Source organism: Furipterus horrens, unplaced genomic scaffold, assembly GCF_987537825.1.
Source record: "Furipterus horrens unplaced genomic scaffold, mFurHor1.1.pri manual_scaffold_10, whole genome shotgun sequence".
NCBI classification, from domain to species: domain Eukaryota; kingdom Metazoa; phylum Chordata; class Mammalia; order Chiroptera; family Furipteridae; genus Furipterus; species Furipterus horrens.
Window position 1 is genome coordinate 63498361 of NW_028327180.1, and position 23523 is coordinate 63521883.

Consider the following 23523-nt stretch of genomic DNA (forward strand, 5'->3'; position numbering starts at 1 on the left):
CACAGGCTGCACCCCCTCTCCAAAACTCAGGACCCTCAGGGCCCCCCCATCTGTAAATACCCACACATGTGCCCTGCACACCCCAACACATCTCCCGCCACCACTACGACATCCATACATGTGAGCCTTACTATGCACATGCAGCCCCAGTACCTCTCCCAAATCCTCCTCCACACTTCCTGCGGCCTCACCTCCTCCCTGTCCCCCAAGTGCACACACAAACCTTATGGGGACACCAGGCTTGTGAAGCCCGTTAATTACAAGGCCATAACTAACAATTAAAGATCTCTGTTGGATTTTTTTTCTCTAGAACACACCCTCCCCCATTCTTTCAATTAAAAACCTAATTATCTGTGTCAATTCCTTTCTGATGGACATTTTTTCCATTATGCAAAGCCCTTCTAAAATCAATACAGTTTCCTTCAGACAATCAATCACTCCTCCCTACCCTGCCCCAGGCCTGCAGAGGAACACAATGACAAGAGCCCTGGCAGGGACCTGCCAGGAACCAGATTGGCAGACCCCCCCAGCCCCAGGAAGCAGACCTCCTGCTTTGAGGATCCTGGGAGCTCCCCACAGCCCCAGCTGCCCTGGCCCTCAGAAGAACAGGTTCAGTCTAGCAGCCCCACCCAAGGCCACCTGGGGAAGTGTCTTCCCTCCTATTCCCCAGGAGCAGCAGCCTCAGCCTGAATAGGGCCTATGAGGGATGTGATTTGTTCAGAGTGATGTAGCAGGGTGGTGGCAGGCACAGAGCTGGGACTCCATGCTCCTATGCCAGCATCTGCTGCCCCGAAAGTGCTGATGCACAGGTGTGGGCCTCATCCTCCTGGGTGGAGACCGCTGACCTCTCCCTCCTTGCCTCCTGCACCTGCCCCTCCATGCCGCACTCTCCCACAGCTGCTTCCGGGCCTGAGGACGTGGCCCTCTATGTGGGCCTCATTGCCGTGGCCGTGTGCCTCCTGCTGCTGCTGCTCATCCTCATCCTCGTTTACTGCCGCAAGAAGGAGGGGCTGGACTCAGATGTGGCTGACTCGTCCATTCTCACCTCAGGCTTCCAGCCCGTCAGCATCAAGGCCAGCAAAGCAGGTGTGGCCCTACCCCAGCACTCCTGCCCTGACCCCATGCCAGGGGCCACTGGACAGGGCCAACCCCAGTGCCACTCCCTGAGTCTGTCTTTATCCTGCAGACAATCCCCATCTGCTTACCATCCAGCCAGACCTCAGCACCACCACTACTACCTACCAGGGCAGCCTGTGTCCCCGGCAGGATGGGCCCAGCCCTAAGTTCCAGCTCAGCAACGGGCACCTGCTCAGCCCACTGACTGGGGGCCGCCATACGCTGCACCACAGCTCACCCACCTCTGAGGCCGAGGACTTTGTCTCCCGTCTGTCCACCCAGAGCTACTTCCGCTCCCTGCCACGCAGCACCAGCAACATGGCCTATGGGACCTTCAATTTCCTCGGGGGCCGGCTAATGATCCCTCATACAGGTGGGGAGGGCCCCAAAGTGCCCCAGGGAGCTCTGAGAGGGAAGACTAGTCCTCATGTCCCTCATGGAGGTGGGTGGGCCACCCCTGATGTCCTTCCTGTGTCGCTCAGTCTCACCCCAAAGGCTGAGCCAGACCAGCAAGGAGAGGAGGCAGTTTGGGAGAGACAGAGGTGGGGCTGGCAGCGGGGCCAGCACTGAGGCTGTGACCAGAGCTGTCTCCCTTCAGTGGCCTGAGGACAGGACTTCTGTCTATTCCTGTACATAGCCAGCCAGCCTGCATGTGCTGGGCTCTGGGAGAGCCCAGGACCCTGAGGTGGGGCAGGTGAAGAGACAGCAGAGGGCACACACTTAGACTAGACAAGGGGCTCTTCTATCTACCACCTCACAGAAACCCCTTTGACAGTGTCCCTGAGACCCCTTGATAAAGAGCCTCTGGTGTAGCTGGCCACTCCCACCCTGAACTTTGTCCTTCCCACGGCTTAGTTGAGCTCACATAGCCCTGATTTCCTGGCCCCCCTGCAGCAGCTCCAGTGCTTGCTCCCTAGCCGTAGGTGTCCACCAGCAGCCCCTCCCGGCGCCCTCTCTCACTCCACAGCTGTAACTGCCATGTCTGTGCAGATCACTCCCACTCCAAATTCCCAGCCCAGTTCTCCTGGGTGACACAATCGTACACCCAGATGCCTCCTGGGCAGCTCCATCTGGAAGTCTCACAAAACCTCACATTCCTTGTGCCTAAAACAGCACTGTCTCCCACCTCCCCCAGAACCTCCTGCTTCCTGGCTTTCCCCACCTCAGGGACAGCACAGAGTCAGAAACTGAGAATCACCTTGACCTCCTGCTCTTCTTCCCCACCACCTCTACACCAGCTTTAACTACACGCACATCGCCTCGTTCCTCCTGTGCCCGGCTCATCCTCTCCCACTGCCCCTCCTGCCCTGACCACACACCTACCTGTCTTTTAGTTCACAGTTCCAGGCATTCACCCAGTGAAGCCACACTGCACCATGTCCCTCCCCTGCTTGAACTTTTTACAGGGCTCCCCAACATCTGCAAACCCAGGTGACAAGCCCACCATGGCTGTGGTGGGCTCTCAGCACCCCACACACCCCATGCCACTCTCTGCATGCACAAGCCCTTCTCCCCCACCCACCAGGTCATGGCATGGCAGCTCTCCCTCTCTGTGCCTCATGTCCCTGCCATGGGGTTGAGGTGAGATGGTCCATGCTGAGCTCTTAGGAAGGGGCAGGTGGACACGGGTGTTTGGTGACCATGGCTGGGTGGTCTCCCCCAGCACCTAGGACTCTTGATGGCCATCCACTTGTATTCCCCCCACTAAGCTGGGTGCTTTTTGAGAGCAAGGCCTGTGGTTTTCCCTCACCTTCCTGAGTACCTGTACTCAGTGTGAGCACTCACTGAGTGAGAATGTGGGTGCATCCATGCTCAGGTCTCTGGGACAGTCACCAACACTGGGAGCGGGTACCAGGAGGTGGTGTGGGCTGGTGGGGGGAGCAGTAGCTGCAAATACCCTATCACTGGCTCCCCTCTCCTAGGCTTCCATTCCTGGAAAGTGGTGACATTCCCACCGGCCCACCAAGTCGCCCACTCTGGAGAGCATGCCTGTGCTTTCACACTTGGTGGGATAGTCATAGAATTCTTTCCCCTCCTTCTAGTGTAAGGGCTCCTTGTCCTAAAAGGGCAGAAAGGTGGGGCAGGACCACCCCTCCCACCCCAAGAGCAGCTCCCCAGCCTCTGTCCTCTGCATCCTGCCTCACTGCCTCTGCACTGGAGGGCACTTCTTAATACTGTTCATGCAAGCCTCTGGGCAGAGGTGAGTCAGCTGGACAGGACAATGGCCCACAGACCAGGGAGGGCTACCAAAGCAGACAAGGCTGTTTGATGCCCCTGCCCCACGTATAGCAGGCACTGCCAAGTGAGGAGCGAAGTCTTGCAGGTGGCAGAGAGCTGCCATCCCCAGAGGTGGCCACACCGGTGGAGGTGGGGAAGCTTGAGCAGAGCAGGGGGACAGGGTGCCCAGGCAGAGGCAGCTGGGGCAGCGGCTCCGGAACGGTGATACACAGCACAGGCTGGGCTGGCGGCACTGCCAGGAAGGCAGTTGGGGCAGAGGTGTAAATGGCAGGCCAGGGAGCTGGACTTGATCCAGAAGAAACAGAGGGAAGGTTTCAAGCAAGGTGATGGGGGAGGTGGGACCAGCACACCTGGCACCTTCTGTCTCAGTGTTCTCTCTGCCCAGGCTAACTGGGCATGTGTTTCCCACCTGAGTTCCCCTGGCCTCTCTCAAGGTCACTGTGGCTCAGCTTGATGCCCATGTGGGTAATTGGACAGTCCCTGCGGCACCTCTGTCCCAGGCCAGGCTAACACTGATCAGTCCTCAAAGGAAGGCTCAGGTAGAGGCTGGCCAAGGAGGCTGTTTGGTGTCTCTGCAGCCCTGGTAAGCCCAGCCCTCCCTGCTCTATCACAGGGATCAGCCTCCTCATCCCCCCAGACGCCATTCCCCGTGGAAAGATCTACGAGGTCTACCTCACGCTGCACAAGCCAGAGGATGTGAGGTGTGGGCGCGGGCCCCTCAGCTGGGGCTGGATGGGTCCTGCCCCCTGCCTGTGGTCGCCAGAGAGCCCTGTGCCCAGTCACAGTCGGGTCTTGTCTGGTCTGGTCTGAGGGGGACCCAGGGAAGAGCTGCCCCTAAGCCCAACCCAGCTCTGCTCCTGAGTCAGGTGCCGCTGCCCAGTTCTGTCCTGCCCAGGTCCAGGACAGTCCACTGATGCCCTTCCCTCCCTGTCCATATTCCCCCACTTGAGGTTGCCCCTAGCCGGCTGTCAGACCCTGCTGAGTCCCATCGTTAGCTGCGGGCCCCCCGGAGTCCTGCTTACCCGGCCTGTCATCCTCACTATGGACCACTGCGGGGAGCCCTGTCCCGAGAGCTGGAGCCTGCGCCTCAAAAAGCAGTCCTGTGAGGGCAGCTGGGAGGTAAGCCCCATCCACCCGCCCAAAGGAGCCAAAAGAGGCTTTCCACCTGGCCTTGAGCTGGGTCCCTGTCCCTAGTCTCTGGTCACCCCTCAGAGCTGCACTTGGCCGTGCATTGACCGTCGGGCACTGCCCACAGGATGTGCTGCACCTGGGTGAGGAGGCGCCCTCCCACCTCTACTACTGCCAGCTGGAGGCCTGTGCCTGCTATGTGTTCACGGAGCAGCTGGGCCGCTTTGCCCTGGTGGGAGAGGCCCTCAGTGTGGCTGCGGCCAAACGCCTCAAGTTACTTCTGTTTGCCCCCGTGACCTGCACCTCCCTGGAATACAACATCCGTATCTACTGCCTACACGACACCCGAGAGGCACTCAAGGTACTGCTCCTGTCCCTCAGGGAGGGGGAGGGGGCTCTCCCAGCCCCCAGGCTTGGCTGACCACCTGGGGTGCTACAGGAGGTAGTGCAGCTGGAGAAGCAGCTGGGAGGACAGCTGATCCAGGAGCCTCGAGTCCTGCATCTGAAGGACAGTTACCACAACCTGCGCCTGTCCATCCACGATGTGCCCAGCTCCCTGTGGAAGAGCAAGCTCCTCGTCAGCTACCAGGTGAGGGCGCTCCAGGTGCCTGCAGCCCGGCACACCTGACATCAGGCACACCTGACATCAGGCACACTTGACACCACCCCTCCCCACCAGGAGATTCCCTTTTATCACATCTGGAACGGCACACAGCAGTACCTGCACTGCACCTTCACCTTGGAGCGTGTGAGCACCAGCACCAGTGACCTGGCCTGCAAGGTGTGGGTGTGGCAGGTGGAGGGTGACGGGCAGAGCTTCAACATCAACTTCAACATCACCAAGGTGGGCAGAAGGGACGTGAGCACCCCCAGCTCTACCCTGACCCCTCCTTCTAGAAACCAGATACCACCTGGCCTCTTCTGTCACGTGGGGGATAGGGAGGTGCAGGTGCGAACAGACAGATGCAGACAGGTGCAGTGCGACTTGGCAAGGGGCTGAACAGGTGGAAGCAGCAGGAAGAAGTGGAGCAGCATGGGCCCCAGGCCTCCCTGAGGAGGGACTTTGTACTGGGTCTTGAAGGATCAGTAAGAGTTAGGTGACAGTGAGGGAAGAGCAGCGTTTCTGGCAGCGGACACTGAGTCAAGGAGCATGGGTGGTGAGAGCACAGGGAGTCCTTGTGTTCAGCAGAGGCTGGCAGGGGAGCCTGGGGGAGGCCTGGTACGGGGGAGGAGGGGAATGAACCGGGATGGTCCACGGCTCACTGGCTTTGGCAGGTCACTACACCCCTGACCCTCAGTGAGGGGTGCCCCAGAAGCACCTTGCCCACGTCGCCATGCTCTGTGGGGGTTGTCTGCTCCCCCAGCAGGAAGTCGCCATGGGCCTGGCCAGGGGGAAGTTCTAAGAGTCATCTCCACCCCTTCTCACCCCCAGGACACAAGATTCACTGAACTGCTGGCTCTGGAGAGTGAAGGGGGGGTCCCAGCCCTAGTGGGCCCCAGTGCCTTTAAGATCCCCTTCCTCATTCGGCAAAAGATCATTTCCAGCCTGGACCCACCCTGCAGCCGGGGTGCCGACTGGCGGACTCTGGCCCAGAAACTTCACCTGGACAGGTATGTGGGGTGCACAGGACACTCTGTGGGGCCTGTGCCCCATCCACCACAGTCAGGGCACTCAGTGTGCTTGGCAGAGGGGAGCCATGCCTGGAGGTGGGCTGGGGGCAGGAGGCAGTAGCCTGGGTGAGGCCAGGCCACTAATGGGCTCCCTTCCCCTCCTCTGCAGCCATCTCAGCTTCTTTGCCTCCAAGCCCAGCCCCACAGCCATGATCCTCAACCTGTGGGAGGCAAGGCACTTCCCCAACGGCAATCTTGGCCAGCTGGCTGCAGCGGTGGCCGGACTGGGCCAGCCGGATGGTGGCCTCTTCACAGTGTCAGAGGCTGAATGCTGAGGCCAGCCAGGCCCCGACACCTACACTCTCACCAGCTCTGGGACCCATGAGGGACAGGCAGAGGCTGGATGGGGCCCCTCCCCCACACTCAGGAAGCTGTGTGGACAGGCCCCTCCTGATGGACTCTGGCCCTTCACACTGGTCCTTCAGTCCCTGCCCACGCTCCCATTCCTCCCTGCTGCCAGGCCAGACTGGCACTGCCCCCTGCCCCTGGCCCAGGGTGGACCTTGCCAGGAACCTGCCAGACCCAGCCCGCCTGTGTGTGTGTATGTGTGTGGGGCTACCTCTCCTCCTGCCCCTGGCTGGGGTCGCACACACACGGCATGTGCGCACACACTGGGCTCGGGACATGACCCCAGGCTGCCTGAGCTGGACCTTATGCAAACATTTCTGTGCCTGCTGGGTAGGGGCATGTCTGAGGGGCCCAGCTCCAAGCCTGTGGGACTGAGAGCCACAGCCGAAGTGGGGTCAGCCCCTGGATTCAGGCATACGACCTCCACACAGGCGTGTGCCCACACGTCTCCTGTGCCATCTTACCTGCATCCCCCACCGCCCCCGCACACACATCTCATGCTGTACACCTGGAGGACACTCCCACCTCTCACGCCCGGTATCAGTCCCCATCTGTCTCTCACATGTTGCCCTTCTCCCACCCACCCAGGGACACCCAATGGCTCCTCCCTGATCTTCCCCCTGCCCCCAGCCAAGAGGACCCCTGCCCAATGGGGCGTGTGAATATGCAACAGGAGTCCCGGGCTGGCCGATGGCGAGTTTGTGTGCCGTGGTGTGCCCACTCCTGGGGCCTGTCATGTGAAGCTCGTGCCCTGACTCTGTCTTAAGTGCATTCATGCACTTACACTTGGCCTTATGTACACAGCCTTGCCCGGCCGCCGGGGCGCGTAGGGATTTTAGCGGAAGTGAATGTAAATAAACTATATATATATTGCTAATCCGAGTGCTGCTTCTCTCCAGGAAGCCAGAGGTTGAAATCTGTGGCGCTAGAGGGGTCACACGTGGGCTGTTCTGGGAGTCCTGGGTGGCTGAGGGACAGGTGGGGCCCAGGCCCTGATCCAGTACAGCCTGTCCCTGGAGACTTCTTCAGACGTGGGCCAGCTGGGCCAGGCGGCAGGCAACAGCGGTAACCAGGGCTGCACCTTTGCCCGACCCATCCTCCGACTGCAGGAAGGTGACCACACAGTGAGGGGCCAGATCCTGCACAGTGGCTGCCACCAGGCCAGAGAAGCTGTGAGGGGAAGGGGCTGAGGTGAGCACAGGCAAGCTGGGCCCACCCAGCCATGCCTCCCCACCTAGCGTGGCGCCCAGACTCACTGGGGGTGCAGCTTGTAGAGGGTCCCATCCACCCCGATGGACACAGTCAGCTCTTCTAGGCCCCGGTTCTCACGGATCTTCTCCACCACGGCAGCCATGCCTGCCCCACAGAGCTGGGCGGCCCTCTGGGACACGGCCTGGCACACCTCCCGGACCATTAGGGCATCATCCGAGGTCAGCGGCAGCCCCAGGTCCTCCAGGATGGCTCGGACCTGCCTCAGGGCCAGGCTGTCACTGGAGACGGGAAGGAAGAGAGCCCAGAGGAGTAGGGTCTGGCATGAACTCCACACCTCGTGACCTCTGTCCTCCAGGGTGGAGTTCCCCCCAGCCAGCGTTCCACCCAAAGAGGACAGAAAGACTCCTGTGGGAGGAAGTCATGCAGGTCTCAGCACCTTTCGATCTCAGAGAGAAACTTGGTCTTGAAAATGTCCTTGGTCTGAAGGCGCTGGGTCTGCTGACCCCGGAAGAGAACCCCAAGGCTGGTCAAATGCAAGAGGATGTGGCGGACGATCTCCCCCAGGTACATGCCGCTGATCATCTTCTCAAACCTGCATGGAAGTGTGTGTGCCCACAGGGCAGGAGACCCCACCAACTACCAGCACCAGTGGAAGCCACCACCAGGCACCCCGGCCCAGCGGGCCCTCACCTCTGCTTGCCAGGGTTGATGGATGCCCGATCTACACTTTCATCAAAGCAGGTGGTGAGCGTGCCCAGAGAGCCATCATCTCCAAAGGCGCCCCACTCCATGTTGATGCACATGTGGCCTGATTCCCCAGCCACGCCTGCCACATTGCAGAGCTCCTCCATGTAGCAGGCGTTGGTGCCAGTCCCTGCAAGGAAGGCCAGACAGTGTGGGAGCTGTTATACTAATGCAGACAAGCCCCCTCTGAGCCCTTCACACCTGGAGACAGAAAAATGTGGGCTCATTTTTACTTCTCCATCTTTCCACACTCATGTCCTGCCCTGGGTCCTGGTCTTCCTTCCTTCCTGCTATTCCTTATGCAGACCCTTCTGGCCCTAAGTCCTCCGGACCTCCACTCCTTCCCCTGCCGGCACCACCATCAGTGCACCTTCCATGCTACCCCAGGGCTCCTAAAAATGTCACCAGTCATGTCATTCCCCCAGGAGATGTGTAACAGCCCCTCACTGCCTGCAGGTGCGAGGCCTAAGCTCCCTGGACTGGCCTTCAGGTCTTTAGTCAAACTAGCAGGTGCTGAGCCAGACCAGTGGAGCCCTGCGGTGGCCAGAGGGGGGCCAGAGAGCAGCCAACTCAGATACTACCTGTCCGTGCCCAAATAGAGGTGCAAAGGAGATTACCATGGGAATCCTGCGTTAGGTGAATCTTCCTGCCTAGAGGGTCAGGAAAAGCTACAGAGAGGAAGTGACACTGGGATATGGCCTTGAAGCCGCGAAGCACAGAAAGGAACGGCATTCCAAGCAGAGGGCAAAGACAGCCCCTTCCTCTCCCCAACACACGGCAGGTGGGCTCCGTGTCGGTCCCACCTGGGACTCCTCCGTGCAGGTCTTTGTTCCCATGGTAAGCACCTCTCTGAGCCAGGCTGTGTTCTAGAAGCTCCTGGTCCCTGAGAGGCTGTCACACACCTCTGGCTCTAAGAGACTGATGCCAAAGGCACTCCTTCCTTCCCCGCCTAGCCAGGTCCCTCCTTCCAGGGCTTTCTTCACAGGTCCCACTCATCTCGGAACCCCTTCCTTCCTGAGCCTGGCCCCGCTGCCCTGCCACAGAGTCAGGCTCAGCTCTCTGACTGCCACATGCTGTTTGGGGCACAACACCTGCTACATGGTCAGTTTGGAGAAGGCAGGTATTTCCCGCTTCTTTATGCATCACCCTGTCCCTTCATCCAGCCCCCAGCTGGCCACAGAATAGGTGCTTAATAAAGGCTTAGAATCTTAGATGACCGAAAGGACCCTACAGCTCATCCTCTGTCAACCCCCAGCCCCTGCCCAGCTCCAAGCACTAAGAATGTACCACTGTGAGACAGCACTTGCCATGCTTTCCCTCAAGACAGGCATTATTATTATTATCTCTATCTTAAGAGACGAGTAAACTGAGGCTCTGGTGACCTGCCCACCGTCATACAGATGGGAGTAGCAGAGCCAGTAGGTCCATCCAGATCTATATGATGCCAAAGTGGATTCATTAAAAAGAAGGGCAAACTGAGGCTCAGAGAGCTTCATTGAGTCAGCAGCTGAGGTGGACTAGACAGCCCAGCTCCAGACTCCTGGCCCAGTGGAGTGTTTCAGGGCCTTGTTGGGTAAGATGGGAGTGATTCCCCCACCCCCAAGGCCAGGGAAATGTCCAAACTGAGGGAGCAACAGGAGGCAATGAACTAGTATCAGGCACTGGGGCACAAAAGAGCAGCAGCATCCTCACCGACAATAAGGCCGACCTCACAACGGGGGTCTTCATAGCCACAGGACATCATGGTCCCCACCGTGTCATTGACAATGGCAACAACATTCAGCTCCACTGCCTGCACACAAAAGGATGCTGCTAGTTGCTGGGCAACAAGGTTGTCACGGCAACCAACGCTGGACCCAGAGGTCTCTATTGCAGAAGGTCCACATCTCAGGAAGCAAGAGACCCTTTGCTCCCCTCAAGGCCTGCTACAGTCCTAAAGCACCCCTGGAGGCAGGTCCCTTACCTGTCTGCGCCCAATGGCTTCCCGCAGCAGACACACAACATCCTGTCCCTCACAGTCTGATGCACTGAAACCCTTCGTCCAGTTCAGGAGGATACCCTGAAGTGGGGCCAAGTGGGACAGGAAGCTGAAGGCCCCTTGGAATCTCACCTGCATCCCCTCAAGCACACAGTGTCCCCCATCGCCAAGCAGGACCCAAGCCCACTCTTCCATGCAGTTGAGGGCCCTGTCCTCTGCCCCCCACCAACTCCTCAGAAGCCTTCCTATGTGAAGAGACCCATTAATGACCCTTCAACCTATGTCTTTTATATTAGCACTGGAATGCTCCCATGGTCTCCGGGGATGGCCATGTTAAGACGTTTGCCCGGAAGGAGCAGCTCTTTGTGGTTGGGTTAGGAAGGAACAGAGCCGGTCACATGAGTATGTGAGTGTTGTGTGTGAGAGAGGGGAGGACAGAGGAGGCTCAGGGGTCAGGACAGCAGGTTCTGCTCCTTCAGAAAGAACAGTCAGTTGCTTGAGAGAAAGGATTCGCAGAGCTGGGACACAGCCACGTCAATGAGAAATTCACTTGTGTGTTCCAGGTGTGAGGGAAGAACAGAAAAGCCGGAACCCAGCCACCTGGGTGGGACGGGAGGGTACAAACAGGTACACTTTTATTGTGAGAAACTGGCCTTTAATTGTGGACTTAGTGGCGGGGGCTTCACTGTACTTTTCTTGGTGTGCTTTCCCCAAGGGAAGGGCAGGGGATTTATTCCACCACCATCAGGAGAAAGCTGCTCTGCCCCAAGTAGGAGCAGGACACTTCAGAAATACTAACCAACATTTCACCCAGTAATAGTTCCTGTATCCGCTTTGCTATGTGGCCACATCTTTGGTGCTCTGTGCTCATGGCCCCCACAACAGAAACCAGCAAGCATGAGAGTGAATGAGCAGGAAGCCAGTTTGGGGGAGACAAGATCATGAGGGTTCACTAAGCTTCCCTGTTGCCAGACCAGACAAGGAACCCCTGTTCTTGGGACACGGGGTGGGGAGTCAGAACCAGGTTTCGGTGGCTCCCTGAGAAAGGTGTTCTATACACTCCCCACTGGGCCCACCCTTGGGGGCAGGGAAGGAGACAGGGATTAGGGTGATCTGAGAGCAGATGAGGTCTTGGCCCTGCTTCCCAAGGAAGGTGTCAAGACCCAAGAGAGGAAGTGGCAGAGTCCAGACAGTGGGAGCCTGGGTGTCTCCCCAAAAGTTTCCCCTCATGTCTGCACTTTTCTTTATAGCAGAGGACAATCACTGTGCAGCCGAGAAGCGTCCCTCTAAAGAATGTGGGCTTCACCCAGACTTTTAGTTAGGTGGTAGAAGATTAACAGGACCATATCTTGTGCATGCCTGATTTTGCATTTTGAGTCCCACTTGCTTCTCAAACTTACAAGAAATAATCAATCAAAGGCACCAGCTGCTTAGCTGGGAGCAACAACCAGCAGAGAGACTCTGTGGATGCAAGGAGAGGGAGGCAGAGCGCAGAGGGCCGTCTGGTAGGTCAGAGCAGGGGCAGAGGATGACAGCCACACAGGGCTGGCTGGAGTCTCAGGTGTGTGCACGGAAAGTCCAGCCTTCTCATTGGAGGCCATGCAGAAGTGTGTGCTGAGTGCCTGCTGCTCTGCAACCCCCCAGTGGACACTGAGAGGGACAGTGGAAAGGCCGGGAAGGAGAGAGAGGGCAGAGACCCCATGTGAGCACAGCCCCCTCCAGAGACCGGGGCAAAGGCTGCTCCTGCAGGTCCCCAGGCCAGAACACCAGCTTGCGGGCAGCCAGGGTCAGGGCCTACACTGCTCCCAGGCGCTCACACCTAACCAGGTCCTTCTCCATCCCATGCCTCTTCATGACCCTGGATTCCAGGCCACATTACCACACCCATCCCCTAGGCATGCCACATCTAGGGAAACTGAGCCTGGGTGTAGGCTCAGCCTAATTGTGCCTCAGCAGCCTCTCTCCCCACACTCTATCCAGGATATCGGAAGCCTCTTTCCAGCCTCCTGCCTGCTTCCTGAAGGGTATGGGGGTGGAAAGCCCCTGGGGGTGAGTTCTCCCAGCCCTCCCTCCCTCACCTGGTCCAGGCCGAGCTGCCTGCAGGGGAAGGAGAAGGTGAAACCCAGGGGGAGGCTCTGCCCACTCAGGCCCTGCTTCTGCTGGAAGTCCAGGATGCAATCCACGATGTGGTCAAAGAGCTGAGGGGTGGGGCAGGTCAGCAGGGTTGGGGGGCGGGCACACGGTCCTTCCCTGCCCCGGACTCAGCCCTCTGCCATGGGTACCTGCTGTCCAGAGCCCTGGGCCACACACTCTGGGATGGAGTAGACCTGGTTGGTGATCTGCACACCACCCATGGCCACACGGACCAGGAGGACTCGGAAGTTGGTGCCCCCGAGGTCAAGTGCCAAGAAGTCCCCACATTCTGTGGGGCAGAAACCCTCAGTGCCAGGATGGAGTGGGTGGCTTCACTCCAGCCCTCACTGTGGCCCCAGTAGCCCACGTTCCAGCCCCACACTTAGACCAGTCCTCACCACTGCCATCAGGAGTGGCCCGGACATAAGTGGGCAGCATTCGGAGAGAAGAGGCCTCCCCTCGGAGCCCCTTGGCCATGGCCTCCCGCATCTGTGCCTGCACCTCTGCCAGCTGCTCGCGGTTCAACCGGAATGGTGCCAAGGTCTCCTTCAGCAGACGCCGGTGGGCCACCACACGGGCAGCCACAGCGGTCACTATCGCCACACCCCGGCCACCCCCGTCCACAGAGCGGGTGAAGGAGACATCACATTCAGGGGCCAGGAGCTGCACTGTTTCCTGCAGGATGCTGAGGAACCTACACAGACACATACCGGGTCCACCCTGTCTCAGCACCGAGCCCTGACCCCAGGGCTCACTGAAGCCTGGACCCATCATCTCAAACCAGTCTGATTCCAGATTTACCTGTGCCCTGACTGCACACCCTGTGCCCCCAGGACCCCTTGCACACCCAAGGAGAAGCATATTTTCTGTCCTCTAACCTTCTCTGCCCCACCCCAGCCCCCCTCTTGCCTCTCTCTGCTTGGGCGCCATGTGTACCCACTGCCCAGCAGCCCCAGTCCCAGAGTGCCCTCTGGGTGCGTGTCTCAAACACATGTCCTTGCTACCTGCTCACACGGGCTCTTGTGTTTTCCCAATACCTGGGGTGCCACTCAAACACTCGGCCTCCAGTGGCCACCATGATCTGAAGCGTCTCCTGCTCCCGGCCATGCTGGAGGCGGGTGAGGATGGCGGCCAGGGCAGCAGCACAGAGCCGGGCCGCTCGAGTGCACACAGTGGCACACACTTGCTGCACCAGCTCAGCATCCGTGGCCCCCGGGCGCAGGCCCAAGTCCTGCAGGACGGCAAGCACACGGGCTGTCCCAGCCGAGGGGCTGGGGGGGGCAGGGTGCTGCTTTGAAGCTCAAGTGTCCCAGGTGCTCCCTATGCCCCTTCCCCTAAAGCCCCATGGCTACCTGGGGGACATAGCACCCTCCCTCTCCCAAGTAGAGAATCCCATTGTCTAGTCCCACTGGCTTCCCACACTCACTCCATTTCAGCCACATGCTCCAGGAGGATGCCCCCTTGGCTCAGCAGGGCAGAGGAGGTGCAGCCCCCAAAGAGGACCCCATGCTGGGCCAGGTGAGCCAGCACCTGCCGCACTAGCTCACCCAAGTACAGGCCCCCAACCATCTTCTCGAACCTGCAGGCAGGAAACGTGGCTGGACAGAGGCTTTCCTAAGCCCTCAGTCCACCGGGCCTACCTGCGGGAGCCCCCAGGGAGGGGTCATTTTCTTTGGGGTCCCCAGACTAAATGTTCCAAAATCAAAAGGCCTCCCAGGAGACAGGTGGGTGTTTACCCAGACCTCACTGCCCCCTCCAGCTTGGGTTAGGTTGAGGGGGCTTCTGTAGGGTGACAGGACTCAGAGGAGGGTGGGGACAGTTTGCTCAGCTAACCCCGATCTCCAGCTCCTCTCAGGGCTAGCCAGTCAGGAATAAGGGAGGGACAAAGCTTGAAAACCTTGAGCCCTTCCCCTTTGAGCCTGACCAGGGTCCCCTGGGAACAACCTGAGCTGCTGGGAGGGAGAGGCTGGGCCCTACGGGCTGGAGCACAGGGGCAACAGCGGATGGGAGGAGAGGGGAGACAGGGCCGAGAGCAGAAGGCAGGCCACCTCTGGGCACCGGGATTCAGGGACTCCTGGTCCAGGATGCGGTCGAATGTGGTCAGCACTGGCCCAAGGGCCCCACTGTCACCGAAGGAGCCCCACTCAATGCTGACACAGACGCGGCCCCGGTCCTCGTCCAGCACCGCCACATGCCGTGCCTCCTCCATGTAACACGCGTTGGTGCCAGTGTCTGGCAGGGACGACCCCATCAGGGCCTGCCCACAAGGCAACCGGGCCCCCACCCACTGCCCCAAATGGCCCACAGCTCACCTACGATTAGCCCGACCTCACACGGCTTGGTCCCCGGCTCACAGCCCATCATGGTGCCCACCGTGTCATTCACCACAGCAACTACATCAATACTGTAGGCCTGGACAGTGAGAGGGCAGTACAGGGAGACCTGGGGGTTGGGCATGGCTAGGGCCCACTCTTTGATGGAGACACCCAGAGTCCACGAAACACACATGTTTGCATGCCTGTAGGTCCTCCACCTCACAGAGGAAGGCTTTCCCATCATCTCACGCCCCTTTGGCTGCTCCACCCCCAACTCAGGCCCTGGGGATATCGGTGGCTCCCAGCCTCGGCTACCCTCTCCAGGCCACCAGGGCCCCCCAAGGGCCAGGACAAGGGTAAGCGTCATGGCACTGTGAAGAGGGCACTGGAGGCCCTTTGCCGGTTCCCCCTGATGGCGGCCCAGCTCCCCAAGCCCCTCCATCCCAGCCCTGACTTCCAGCTGCTCACACAGCACAGTGGGGTGGCCATTAATCCAGGCAGACTGGCCTCCTCAGGCGCCCAGACTTCTGCATATGCCCTTCTCTGACACTGGATCTTCCCCAGCCCCCAGCTCCACTCCTACACCTGGCAAACTCCTCCTTCAGGTCCCTGCTCCAGTCACAGTGGGCCCTCCCCTGTGCTCCCAGTCACGGAACCACCACCTCAGCAAGGATGGTCTTTGACTGGAATGCCTTCCCTACTAGATGGTGAGGTCCTTGAGAACAGACAGTGCCAAGCCTTTTCACCTTTGTCCCCCCATGGCCCTACGCACTGATATGTCCTCTCTCGGCCTTGTCTCTTCACCTGGAAAATGGGAATGGTGGTGGCACATGCCCCGGGTTGCGCTGGATCAAGCTTACAAGCAGGAAAGGTAGGCAGGCTCCCAGCAGCCCTCCCATCACCTTGCTTCCACTCACCCCCTGCCTCTCGATGGCATCTCGAAGCAACTGGACCACATCCTGGCCTTCCACACCACTGCACCTAAAGCCTTTGGTCCAGGAAATGAGGGTGCTCTGGAGGCAGAAAAGCGGGGTCACTCCTGCAGCAGCCTTCTCGGGGCTGCAGTCCCTCCCCACACCCTTCCCATGCCTCTTCCCCCGCAATCCCCATGCCCACACTGCCTCACCCTGTCCAGGCCCGTCTGGTGACAAGGGAAGGAGAAGTTGAACCCCAGCTGCACCCTCTGGTTGCCCACAGGGAGCAGCACATCCAGGAATTCAGAGAGGCAGCGGGCAGCAAAGTCAAAGAGCTGTGGGGACACGGAGGGCTCAGCTCTGCCCACCGGAGCCCCAGCCACCCTGCGGGCCCCAGAGCCTGGGCACAGAGCCCTCACCTGCTGACCAGGACCCAGCATCACCTCCTGGGGGATCAAAAATTCCTGGCTCCGGGGCTCCACCTGGGGCCCCTCCATACCAGTCAGGGTCACCCACAGAACACGCAGTGAGGCTCCGGTGGCTCCCAGCTCCAGCACCAAGAAGTCTCCTTGCTCTGAGGACAGGCAGGTCACAGAGAGGCATGCAGCTGGTGAGACCAAGCCCTCTGCCTCCCAGAAACATCCCCAAGGACTGTTAAGTCTTGTCAAGGGACCTTAGAGATGGGAACCTTAGAGGTAAGGACAGGGTTAAGAAACTTCCCCCTCCCCCAAATTACAAACCTCTCCCCTGGCCTGGTTACCCATCTTAGTTGATGTTACCCACCAGTGCCATGTGGGATGGACCCCACGTATGTGGGCAGCATCCGGACGGCAGGTGCAGGGCTGGCCTGGCCCCTCAGTGCCAGCTCCATGGAGCCCAGGAGCCGGGCCTGGATCTGCCGCAGCTGGGCCTCCGTCACCTCGAACCCGTTCAGGCACTCCCAGACCTGGGGAGAAACAGGCTGACATCTGGGCAAGAGCCCTGGTGGCCTAGCCAAGCGCCCCAACCCTCCTGCCAGCTCACCCCTCCCTTGGCTTCTCCAGGGCCGGCCTGAGCCCATTCTGAGCCTTGCTGGTTTCCTCAGTGTCTGCCAGCCCGCCCTTCATCTCTTCACAGCCTGGCTCGCTGCCCCTTACAGCCCACATCAAGTTCCTACACCCACTGGGGGCTCCTTTCAGGAGGAGAGATTCACCCACTTGTTCCTGCTCCATTCCCTCGAGGCTCATCAGCCAACTACACCCACTGTCCCCTTCTACCTCATTGAATTCAAGGTTTGGTGAGGCCTTTCTCCTGTTACAGCATGACTGATCTGCTCTGGGTCCCCGGGCCCAAAGCCAAGCTGTTCAGTGAGTTGTCATTAAATGAGCAAATGAATGATCACATATGTGAATAAACTTCAAGTTCAGGTGCTTCCCTACCCAGATCCACTCAACTCTGGAGACTGAGCAAGCCCAGCCCTCCCTTTTTTTTTTTTTAACACACCATCACTGAGGCTGGGAGGGGCTTGCTCTCCATGAGGATCGATCCATTTGGAGACCCCGTGTGGCCATCCAGATGTGTTCTGGGGCCTGCTGGTGGTTCTAGAGCCTATGAGTGTCCCCCACCCCAAGGCTTTCCCTGCCCAGAATCCTTGTAGGCTGGGACTATGTCACACATGGGAAAAGCTCTCTTCGTGGAGGAGGACCTATAGAGAGAGGTCACGTGATGCCTCAAAATCTGCCAAGCTGAACATTAGAAAAACAGGACAGAAAGTCTGAAGGTGAAGTGATGAGGAGAGTTTGGTGGCCAGCCTACTCCTCAGTCAGCCATCCCTCCCAGCAACATTGGTTGAGGCCTCCCTCGGCATCCAACACTATTCTAAGCCCCCAGCACCACACAGCCAGCTGAGGCCTGCCCTTGTGGAGCTCACACTCCAGTGTAGGAGCAGAGAATAAACAAAGAAGTAGATGACATGGTCTGGTTGCAATGGCAGCTTTTTTTTTTAACACAGGAAGGAGAAGTTTGAGAGTGAGCAGGGAGCAGAAGTATTTTCAGGTACTGGCCAGGGAGTGTCTCCCTGTGGAAGTGAACTAAACGAAGGGAGGGAGGAGCCCTTAGAAAATGTGGGCAACGAGCGGAAAGGGATTGGTTTGGGGGAAGGCTGGGCCGGGAGTGGGTCAGAGTGGAGGAGGGGTGATCAGGCAGGGGACAGGACCCCCAGGTTCTTCTCCACCAGAATCCCACTGTTGGGGAGCTTAATAGAGCCCCGCTACCAGCCCTCCACATGGAAACCTCCCTGGACAACCTTCTGCCCCATCCTTCGTCCTTCGAAGAGGCCCAGCAGCCTCCCTGGGTTCATGAGAGAATCTCAGCCAAAGACTCCATTCTTCTGGGCTTGGTCTTTCCCAGGTTCGTTCCTGCGACTTGCTGGCCCACACTGGACCTGTGTTTGTGAAGTAACCACTGGGGCACCAGATGAGGGGGCCAGGAGAGACTGGGAAAGGAGGCTGCCCACTGAGGGAGATTGGATGACTCTGTCCCACCCCTGCTTCGGGATGAGATGGGAAACAGGTCCCTAAGGCAGCAAAGGACCCTGACAAGAATGCCAGAGGCTCAGTTCTGTGTTTCATTATAGCAGATGCTTACAGCAGACATATATGCTCGGAGGGTGCATTCCCACTACAAAAGAGGAACCAGAGGCTCAGACAGGGACAGTCATCTGTCTAAGCCAAGCAGCTCTGAAGGGACAGGGTGGGATTTGAAATCTGACCCGTCTGACTGCAGAGATGTTTCTACATAACTGTGAAGCTTTTAAAAACTAGCAATTTCTGAAAAGAACCCAAAAGTGATGAAGGTTGCAGCAAAGAAGTCTCAGAGGACCTGGGACACGAAAAGTTACACCTGAGTCCCTGCCCTGCCACTTCCTGGCTGTGTGGCCCTGGGCAATTCACAGTTGTCTCTGAGGAGGGCCCAAAGCCCCAGTGCCAGGGGCCATGCTAGGGCTGCATGGGGTGGCAGCTCAAAGCTGGCAACACCCAGGAAGGATTTGTTGATTGAGTGGTTGTAGGGACATAAGAATTCAAGGAGATCATATACATGAACATGTCAAGTGTGAGGGGTGTGTTTTTATTGCTTAATGACCTGGTGGGTGCGCAGCAGGCAGCAGGTGCTATGGAGTTCCCCCATTGCCCCCCCCCCCCCCCCCCCCGGGGAAGAGTGGGGAGAGCCTCAGCCAGGAGAGCCAGAAGCACAGCATTAGAGAGAGGCTGAATCTGATAGACCTTCAGTGCTGGCTCCTTGGACCAGCTTGTATATCTGTCAGTCATTCTGGGCCTATGGGTTTCCCTCTCTGAGCGGGTTTCCTGATCTATCCAGCAGGAGCAAAAGTAGCACCACTTTTTCTGGGAGAACTGAGGAAGGGTGGGGCAGTGGCTGGCCTGCAGGACACGCTCACTGAAACATGGGTTTTGGGACACGGTGGGGAAGGGACTCTGAGAAAGAGCTCCACTCAGACCACACATGGTTGACTAATGAACTAAGGTCCTCAGATGACCGTGGAAAGGGGAGCCAAGGGGCAGCCTGTGGTGGACCATCTTCAAATTGCAGGTGTGCACAGTGGAGCAAGCAGGACAGAGGCAGAACTGGTCCAGCAGCCAGCCTCAGGAGGCAGGAGCAGGAAGTGGAGGAAGGTGGTGGCAGGCCAGGCCCCCAACTGGCCCAGCAGCAGGCGGCACACAGGGAAAATATTTGCCACGGGGTCTGGGGCAGAGGTTGGACAAGGGTGAAGTGGGAGCATGAAATACAGTGAGGGGTGATGCCCCCAGAGCTGGGCAACAAGCACAGTCCAGCAGATGTCCGAACAGGCAGGGAGCTAAAGAAGCTGCAGGGAAGCATTAGAGAGCCCTTCCCCGGGGCCCCCTCTGTGCAGTCCCTTTATTCCCTCCTGCCACTCACCTAGCCCTCCAGGAGCTGGGAGGATGTGACTGACTTACACAAGTGTTTCCTGCTCAAGGATGCGGTAGGAAGGGCTCCAAATCTTGGTCAAGACAACAGAAGAAAGAGACTCGCGCCTGAGCTAATCGGGGGCATGTGGAGTACGCTGCCCTGTAGCCTGTCTCTGTACCTCACTGCACAGTGTGGAGGAAAGGGACACCTGCAGAAGTGACTAGGGATGTGGGGAAAGCAAGGGCCTTAAGAACACATTTTTCTACCAGAAAATCCTAGAGGATCCTTTCAAGACTGTTTCAACACACTTGGAGCAGAAGCACCTGTGTGGCAAGGTGGCCCAAGCAATGCATTTGGGGCTCAGCTCAGCACAGGTTCCTGTCATGCCTTAACCCAAGGCACATCACCTCCCTCAGTCCCCTCATTTTGAGGTATAAAGGAGCTAATCCCCACCCTGCAGTTGTATAGAGCCTCGTAGGAGACTATTACCAGACCAGATATGAAAGGCTCAGAAACCTGGAAGGGGCTACACGGCCCCACATCATCGTCAGCCAATCTTGCTCTTGGAAGCCCCGAATAGGCAGAGGATGGGAACCCAGTGCTGAACTTACCAGCTCAGAACTGTCTGGGGGGCAGGGCAAGCCCTCCAGGGGGCAGCTAGGAGCTCCTTCCCCTTGCTGCAACCCTACAGGCCCCATGGAGTCCATGTGGTTCCACAGTGGGGGTGGCCACCTGTGGGAAGAAAGGACAGTCTGGTACTCAAAAGGCCCTAGGAGGCTGTAACTCAGACCCTTGGGGACAGGAAGGAAGCTACAGGCAGAGCTCAGAACCTCTGACCATCCAAGATCCCCTAGTAATCAATGAGGAGGCTCTCAGTTTCCAGGAGCACATGTAATGAGAGTACCGGCAAGGCTGATTTCTAGTCCCAACACTGTTTATTCATTCTGTCCTTCATTCACATTTACAGGTTCCTGATGCCTGCTCTGTTGGGTGCTAGGGCACAAAGCCAGTCAGGGACCCACATTCAGGGCCTCGGAGCCCTGCAGCAGTCACAGCAGGTACATGGGCATCGATCGGGATGGACATGCTGCTAGAACTTCTGGAAGAAAGGGGGTGATGTGCTGGAGAGACAGGAAGGCTGGACCGCAGATGATCTTTATGCCAAGCTGTGGGGCATGAATTTCTTCCTGAAGAGATGAAGATGGGGTGGGGGGGCTCCCACTAGTGGCACAAACAACATGATCAAGTCATTTATGACCTCTTTGAATTTCAGTTTCTTCATCTTTAACACAGGAGGAAATACCTACCTGCACAAGGTGGTTGTGAGAATTACATGGAATCATACCCGGGAAAATGGTTTGAGAAATCTAATTTAAACCTCAGCTCCTGGGTGGGCTTGGGGAGGGGCAGCAATGCAGAGCTGCAGGGCCCTGCGCTCAGCTACTGCCCCAGGTCGCTCAGTCCCAGGACCTGATTTTCTTTGTCTGCCAAATGGGACCCACGTAAGCGAGCGGGCTACGTGAAGCAAATGAGAGGAGAGCAAGGAGAGCCTCGCACAGGGTCTTCAGATTTCTTTTGCTGAACATGAATGGGAACTACAGGAACCTCAATTTCCTCTTCTAGGACAGGAAAAACAAACTCAGTTCTTGTGAGAGTGAAAGGAGTTAATGATTCTGAAAGTCCTTCGCTCACTTTAGGAATGTTATGTGTCATGCTCACTCCAGCTGCTGTCCCAGGAGGATTCCGAGGGACCCTTCGCGATCCCGGGGCCCTTCAGGGCTGAGGGAAACAAGAAATGCAGTGGAGGGCCCAGGATGGGCAGAGGCCTCTGTCCACGAAATCACTCCACCTCTCCTCTTGGAAAAGCAAACTGCAGGGAAGATACCTTCCCACCCTGTTGCCCTTCCCGCCTTTGGCTCCTATCCCTCCCCGCAGTCACCTATAATCTCCTGACTGCCCGGTCCCAGCGCCTTCCTCAGTCCCACCGGCACTGCCCTTTCTCAGGTATGGGAATCCATGGGCATTCTTTTCAGTACAAATCCTCTGGTCCCTTGGCTTGACAGTCAGTGTCTCCTGGGCCTCCTTCCGGAGTCTCTCATTGTCTTCAGAACTGCTCTCCTCTCCCCTGAAACAATGGGGCTTCCAGGCCTCTGACAGCTCTCTTTTCCACATTTCCTCTTTATCTCTCTCATTCCCAAAACTTGATTAGAACATCTGTGTGAGGGCTTCTAAATATACTCATCCTGAGCCAAGTCCCATGTTCTAAGGCTTCACAACCCAGACGCTGGAGAGGCTCCTCAAACTTGTCAAAACCACATTCATTCTCTTTCACTTTTGCTGCATCTCCTGTCCTCCGCCTGCCCACCCCTCCAACTCTCAACACATCACCAGAGTGACTCTTCTAAAATAGATCTTATCACATCATTCCCTAGACCTATCGCTCTAAGAAATGAAGTCAGCGGTCACATGGTGATGGATCTCACTGCAGAAAAAGAAGCCAAGACTACTATGGTGTCACAAGCCCCTGACAATGCCCTCCCAGCAGCTTCTTGTCGCTATTTCCCTTCCTGCTCAGGCTGTACATTGACTGCAAGCTTCAGTCTGCCTCCCACTGTCCAGCCTCTGTTCATGGTGTTCCCTGAGTCTAGAACCACCGCAGCCAAGTCCTCTCTGTATCTTCAACAGCCAGCACAAGGTTCAGCACAGGCAGGTGCTAACACAGCTTGGTAAAATTGGGGGTGGGTGGGGAGGTCTTACTCAGAAAACCAAGAAATCAGTTTCTAACAAACCTTTCCAGAGTCATATATACCTACACTCAATTTGTAAATCTGTCACATGGGAAATCACAGGTCTGTTTCAGATAAAACAGGGTACCTAGGGGTACCTTTGGAAAAGGCCAAGGACTACACACCTGGTGAGCTTTCACTCACAAGGCCCAGCTGGCTCAGTCATTCACTCATTCACCCTCTCCTTCATTCCCTCTTCCATTCGACATCTGTTCAGCCCTTCTCTATGCCAGGGACTGTGAAACTGTCTCTAAGAAACCCCAGCAGTCACTCTCGGTGACTATACCCATGTCTGTCTCCTCCAACTGAGCGTCCCTGTGGGGTGGCACATGTCTCCCATATGGCTCGATCCCAAGAGCCCAGCCCAGCATCCACACAATTTGAGGAGCTGTGAGCCTCTTGGCTTCCCTCGGGGAGTCAGCTAGCCGGAACGAGGCTTCCTTCAGAAAGGCATCCAAGGATGCTTGCTGCAGAGGAAGCCACCCTGAGGACCAAAGGTGCAGTCTTTCCAGCCTCCACTCCTCCAGTAGGGCCAAGCAGCAGAGATGAGGTGAGGGTTGGGGCTGAGGAGGCAGGAACTACACAGAGGAGGAGGCTCTTACCTGGAAGCAGCAGCAGTTAAGTCAGCCTCCTCAGGCCTGAGCTCTTTTCTCTCAATATGAGACACCCAAAAGTGAAACTCACACATGACCTGAGTAATAACGTCCCCAAGCCCCAACCTCTTACTGAACAATAGCTGATTCACTTCCTTTTGAGTCTGTCCTAAGAGGTAGGACTTATTGCAAACTTGAGTTGGACAATCCCAGGAAGTTGGAGACCTGAACATCAAGGGCCCTAGGACATGCCCTCTGCAATGCTGGAAGTTCTGTCCATTTTATAAACAGTCTGAGTTTTGAGGTGGTGATTCCCCCCTGGAAAGAAAATGGAGGGGCCTAGGCTGGGAAATACGCAATCCAATGGACAATTTTGCAAAATGTGCAAGTACTAGTGAGCAAGCAGCAATGTGGGCTCAGAAG

General features: G+C 57.6%; 2 protein-coding genes across 5 annotated transcripts in view; one reads left to right on the plus strand and one right to left on the minus strand.

The window, feature by feature from the left end:
* UNC5A (unc-5 netrin receptor A) overlaps positions 1 to 7378 on the plus strand; it is a 56217-nt gene extending 48839 nt beyond the window's left edge. For both annotated transcript variants that reach the window (XM_090287937.1, XM_090287938.1), the window contains 9 exons: positions 898 to 1086; positions 1187 to 1489; positions 3968 to 4055; positions 4305 to 4473; positions 4610 to 4843; positions 4922 to 5071; positions 5162 to 5326; positions 5915 to 6093; positions 6263 to 7378. In XM_090287937.1, coding sequence (XP_090144063.1) covers positions 898 to 1086; positions 1187 to 1489; positions 3968 to 4055; positions 4305 to 4473; positions 4610 to 4843; positions 4922 to 5071; positions 5162 to 5326; positions 5915 to 6093; positions 6263 to 6428 — 1643 coding nt within the window. In that variant the 3' untranslated portion in view covers positions 6429 to 7378. The remainder of the gene's footprint in view (positions 1 to 897; positions 1087 to 1186; positions 1490 to 3967; positions 4056 to 4304; positions 4474 to 4609; positions 4844 to 4921; positions 5072 to 5161; positions 5327 to 5914; positions 6094 to 6262) is intronic.
* On the minus strand, positions 7347 to 23311 carry HK3 (hexokinase 3). Of its 3 annotated transcripts, XM_090287936.1 has the most exons (19): positions 23110 to 23311; positions 20333 to 20453; positions 16581 to 16758; positions 16217 to 16371; positions 16010 to 16132; positions 15801 to 15896; positions 14881 to 14980; positions 14617 to 14800; positions 13995 to 14147; positions 13606 to 13839; positions 12967 to 13262; positions 12718 to 12857; positions 12514 to 12633; positions 10421 to 10516; positions 10150 to 10249; positions 8404 to 8587; positions 8150 to 8305; positions 7758 to 7991; positions 7347 to 7671 (listed from the first exon to the last, which is right to left on the minus strand). In XM_090287936.1, exons 1-19 carry the CDS (start codon positions 23193 to 23195, stop codon positions 7527 to 7529), a joined length of 2901 nt encoding a protein of 966 aa, XP_090144062.1. In that variant the 5' UTR covers positions 23196 to 23311; the 3' UTR covers positions 7347 to 7526. The 3 variants fall into 3 exon arrangements, with proteins under 3 accessions (XP_090144062.1, XP_090144060.1, XP_090144061.1); XM_090287934.1 differs by lacking the exons at positions 20333 to 20453; positions 23110 to 23311 and having other exon boundaries at positions 16581 to 16737; XM_090287935.1 differs by lacking the exons at positions 16217 to 16371; positions 20333 to 20453; positions 23110 to 23311 and having other exon boundaries at positions 16581 to 16630.
* Positions 23312 to 23523: the final 212 nt, after the last annotated feature.

Bases quoted from the DNA above. Each gene is read 5' to 3' on its own strand.
- HK3 (XM_090287936.1), bottom strand. From the start codon at position 23,195: ATGTGTGAGTTTCACTTTTGGGTGTCTCATATTGAGAGAAAAGAGCTC. The intron at 16,133-16,216 runs GTGAGGGCTCTG...GTGTCCCCACAG, and splicing joins TGCTGGGTCCTGGTCAGCAG to CTCTTTGACTTTGCTGCCCG. The intron at 15,897-16,009 runs GTGAGGCAGTGT...TTCTGCCTCCAG, and splicing joins ACCAGACGGGCCTGGACAGG to AGCACCCTCATTTCCTGGAC.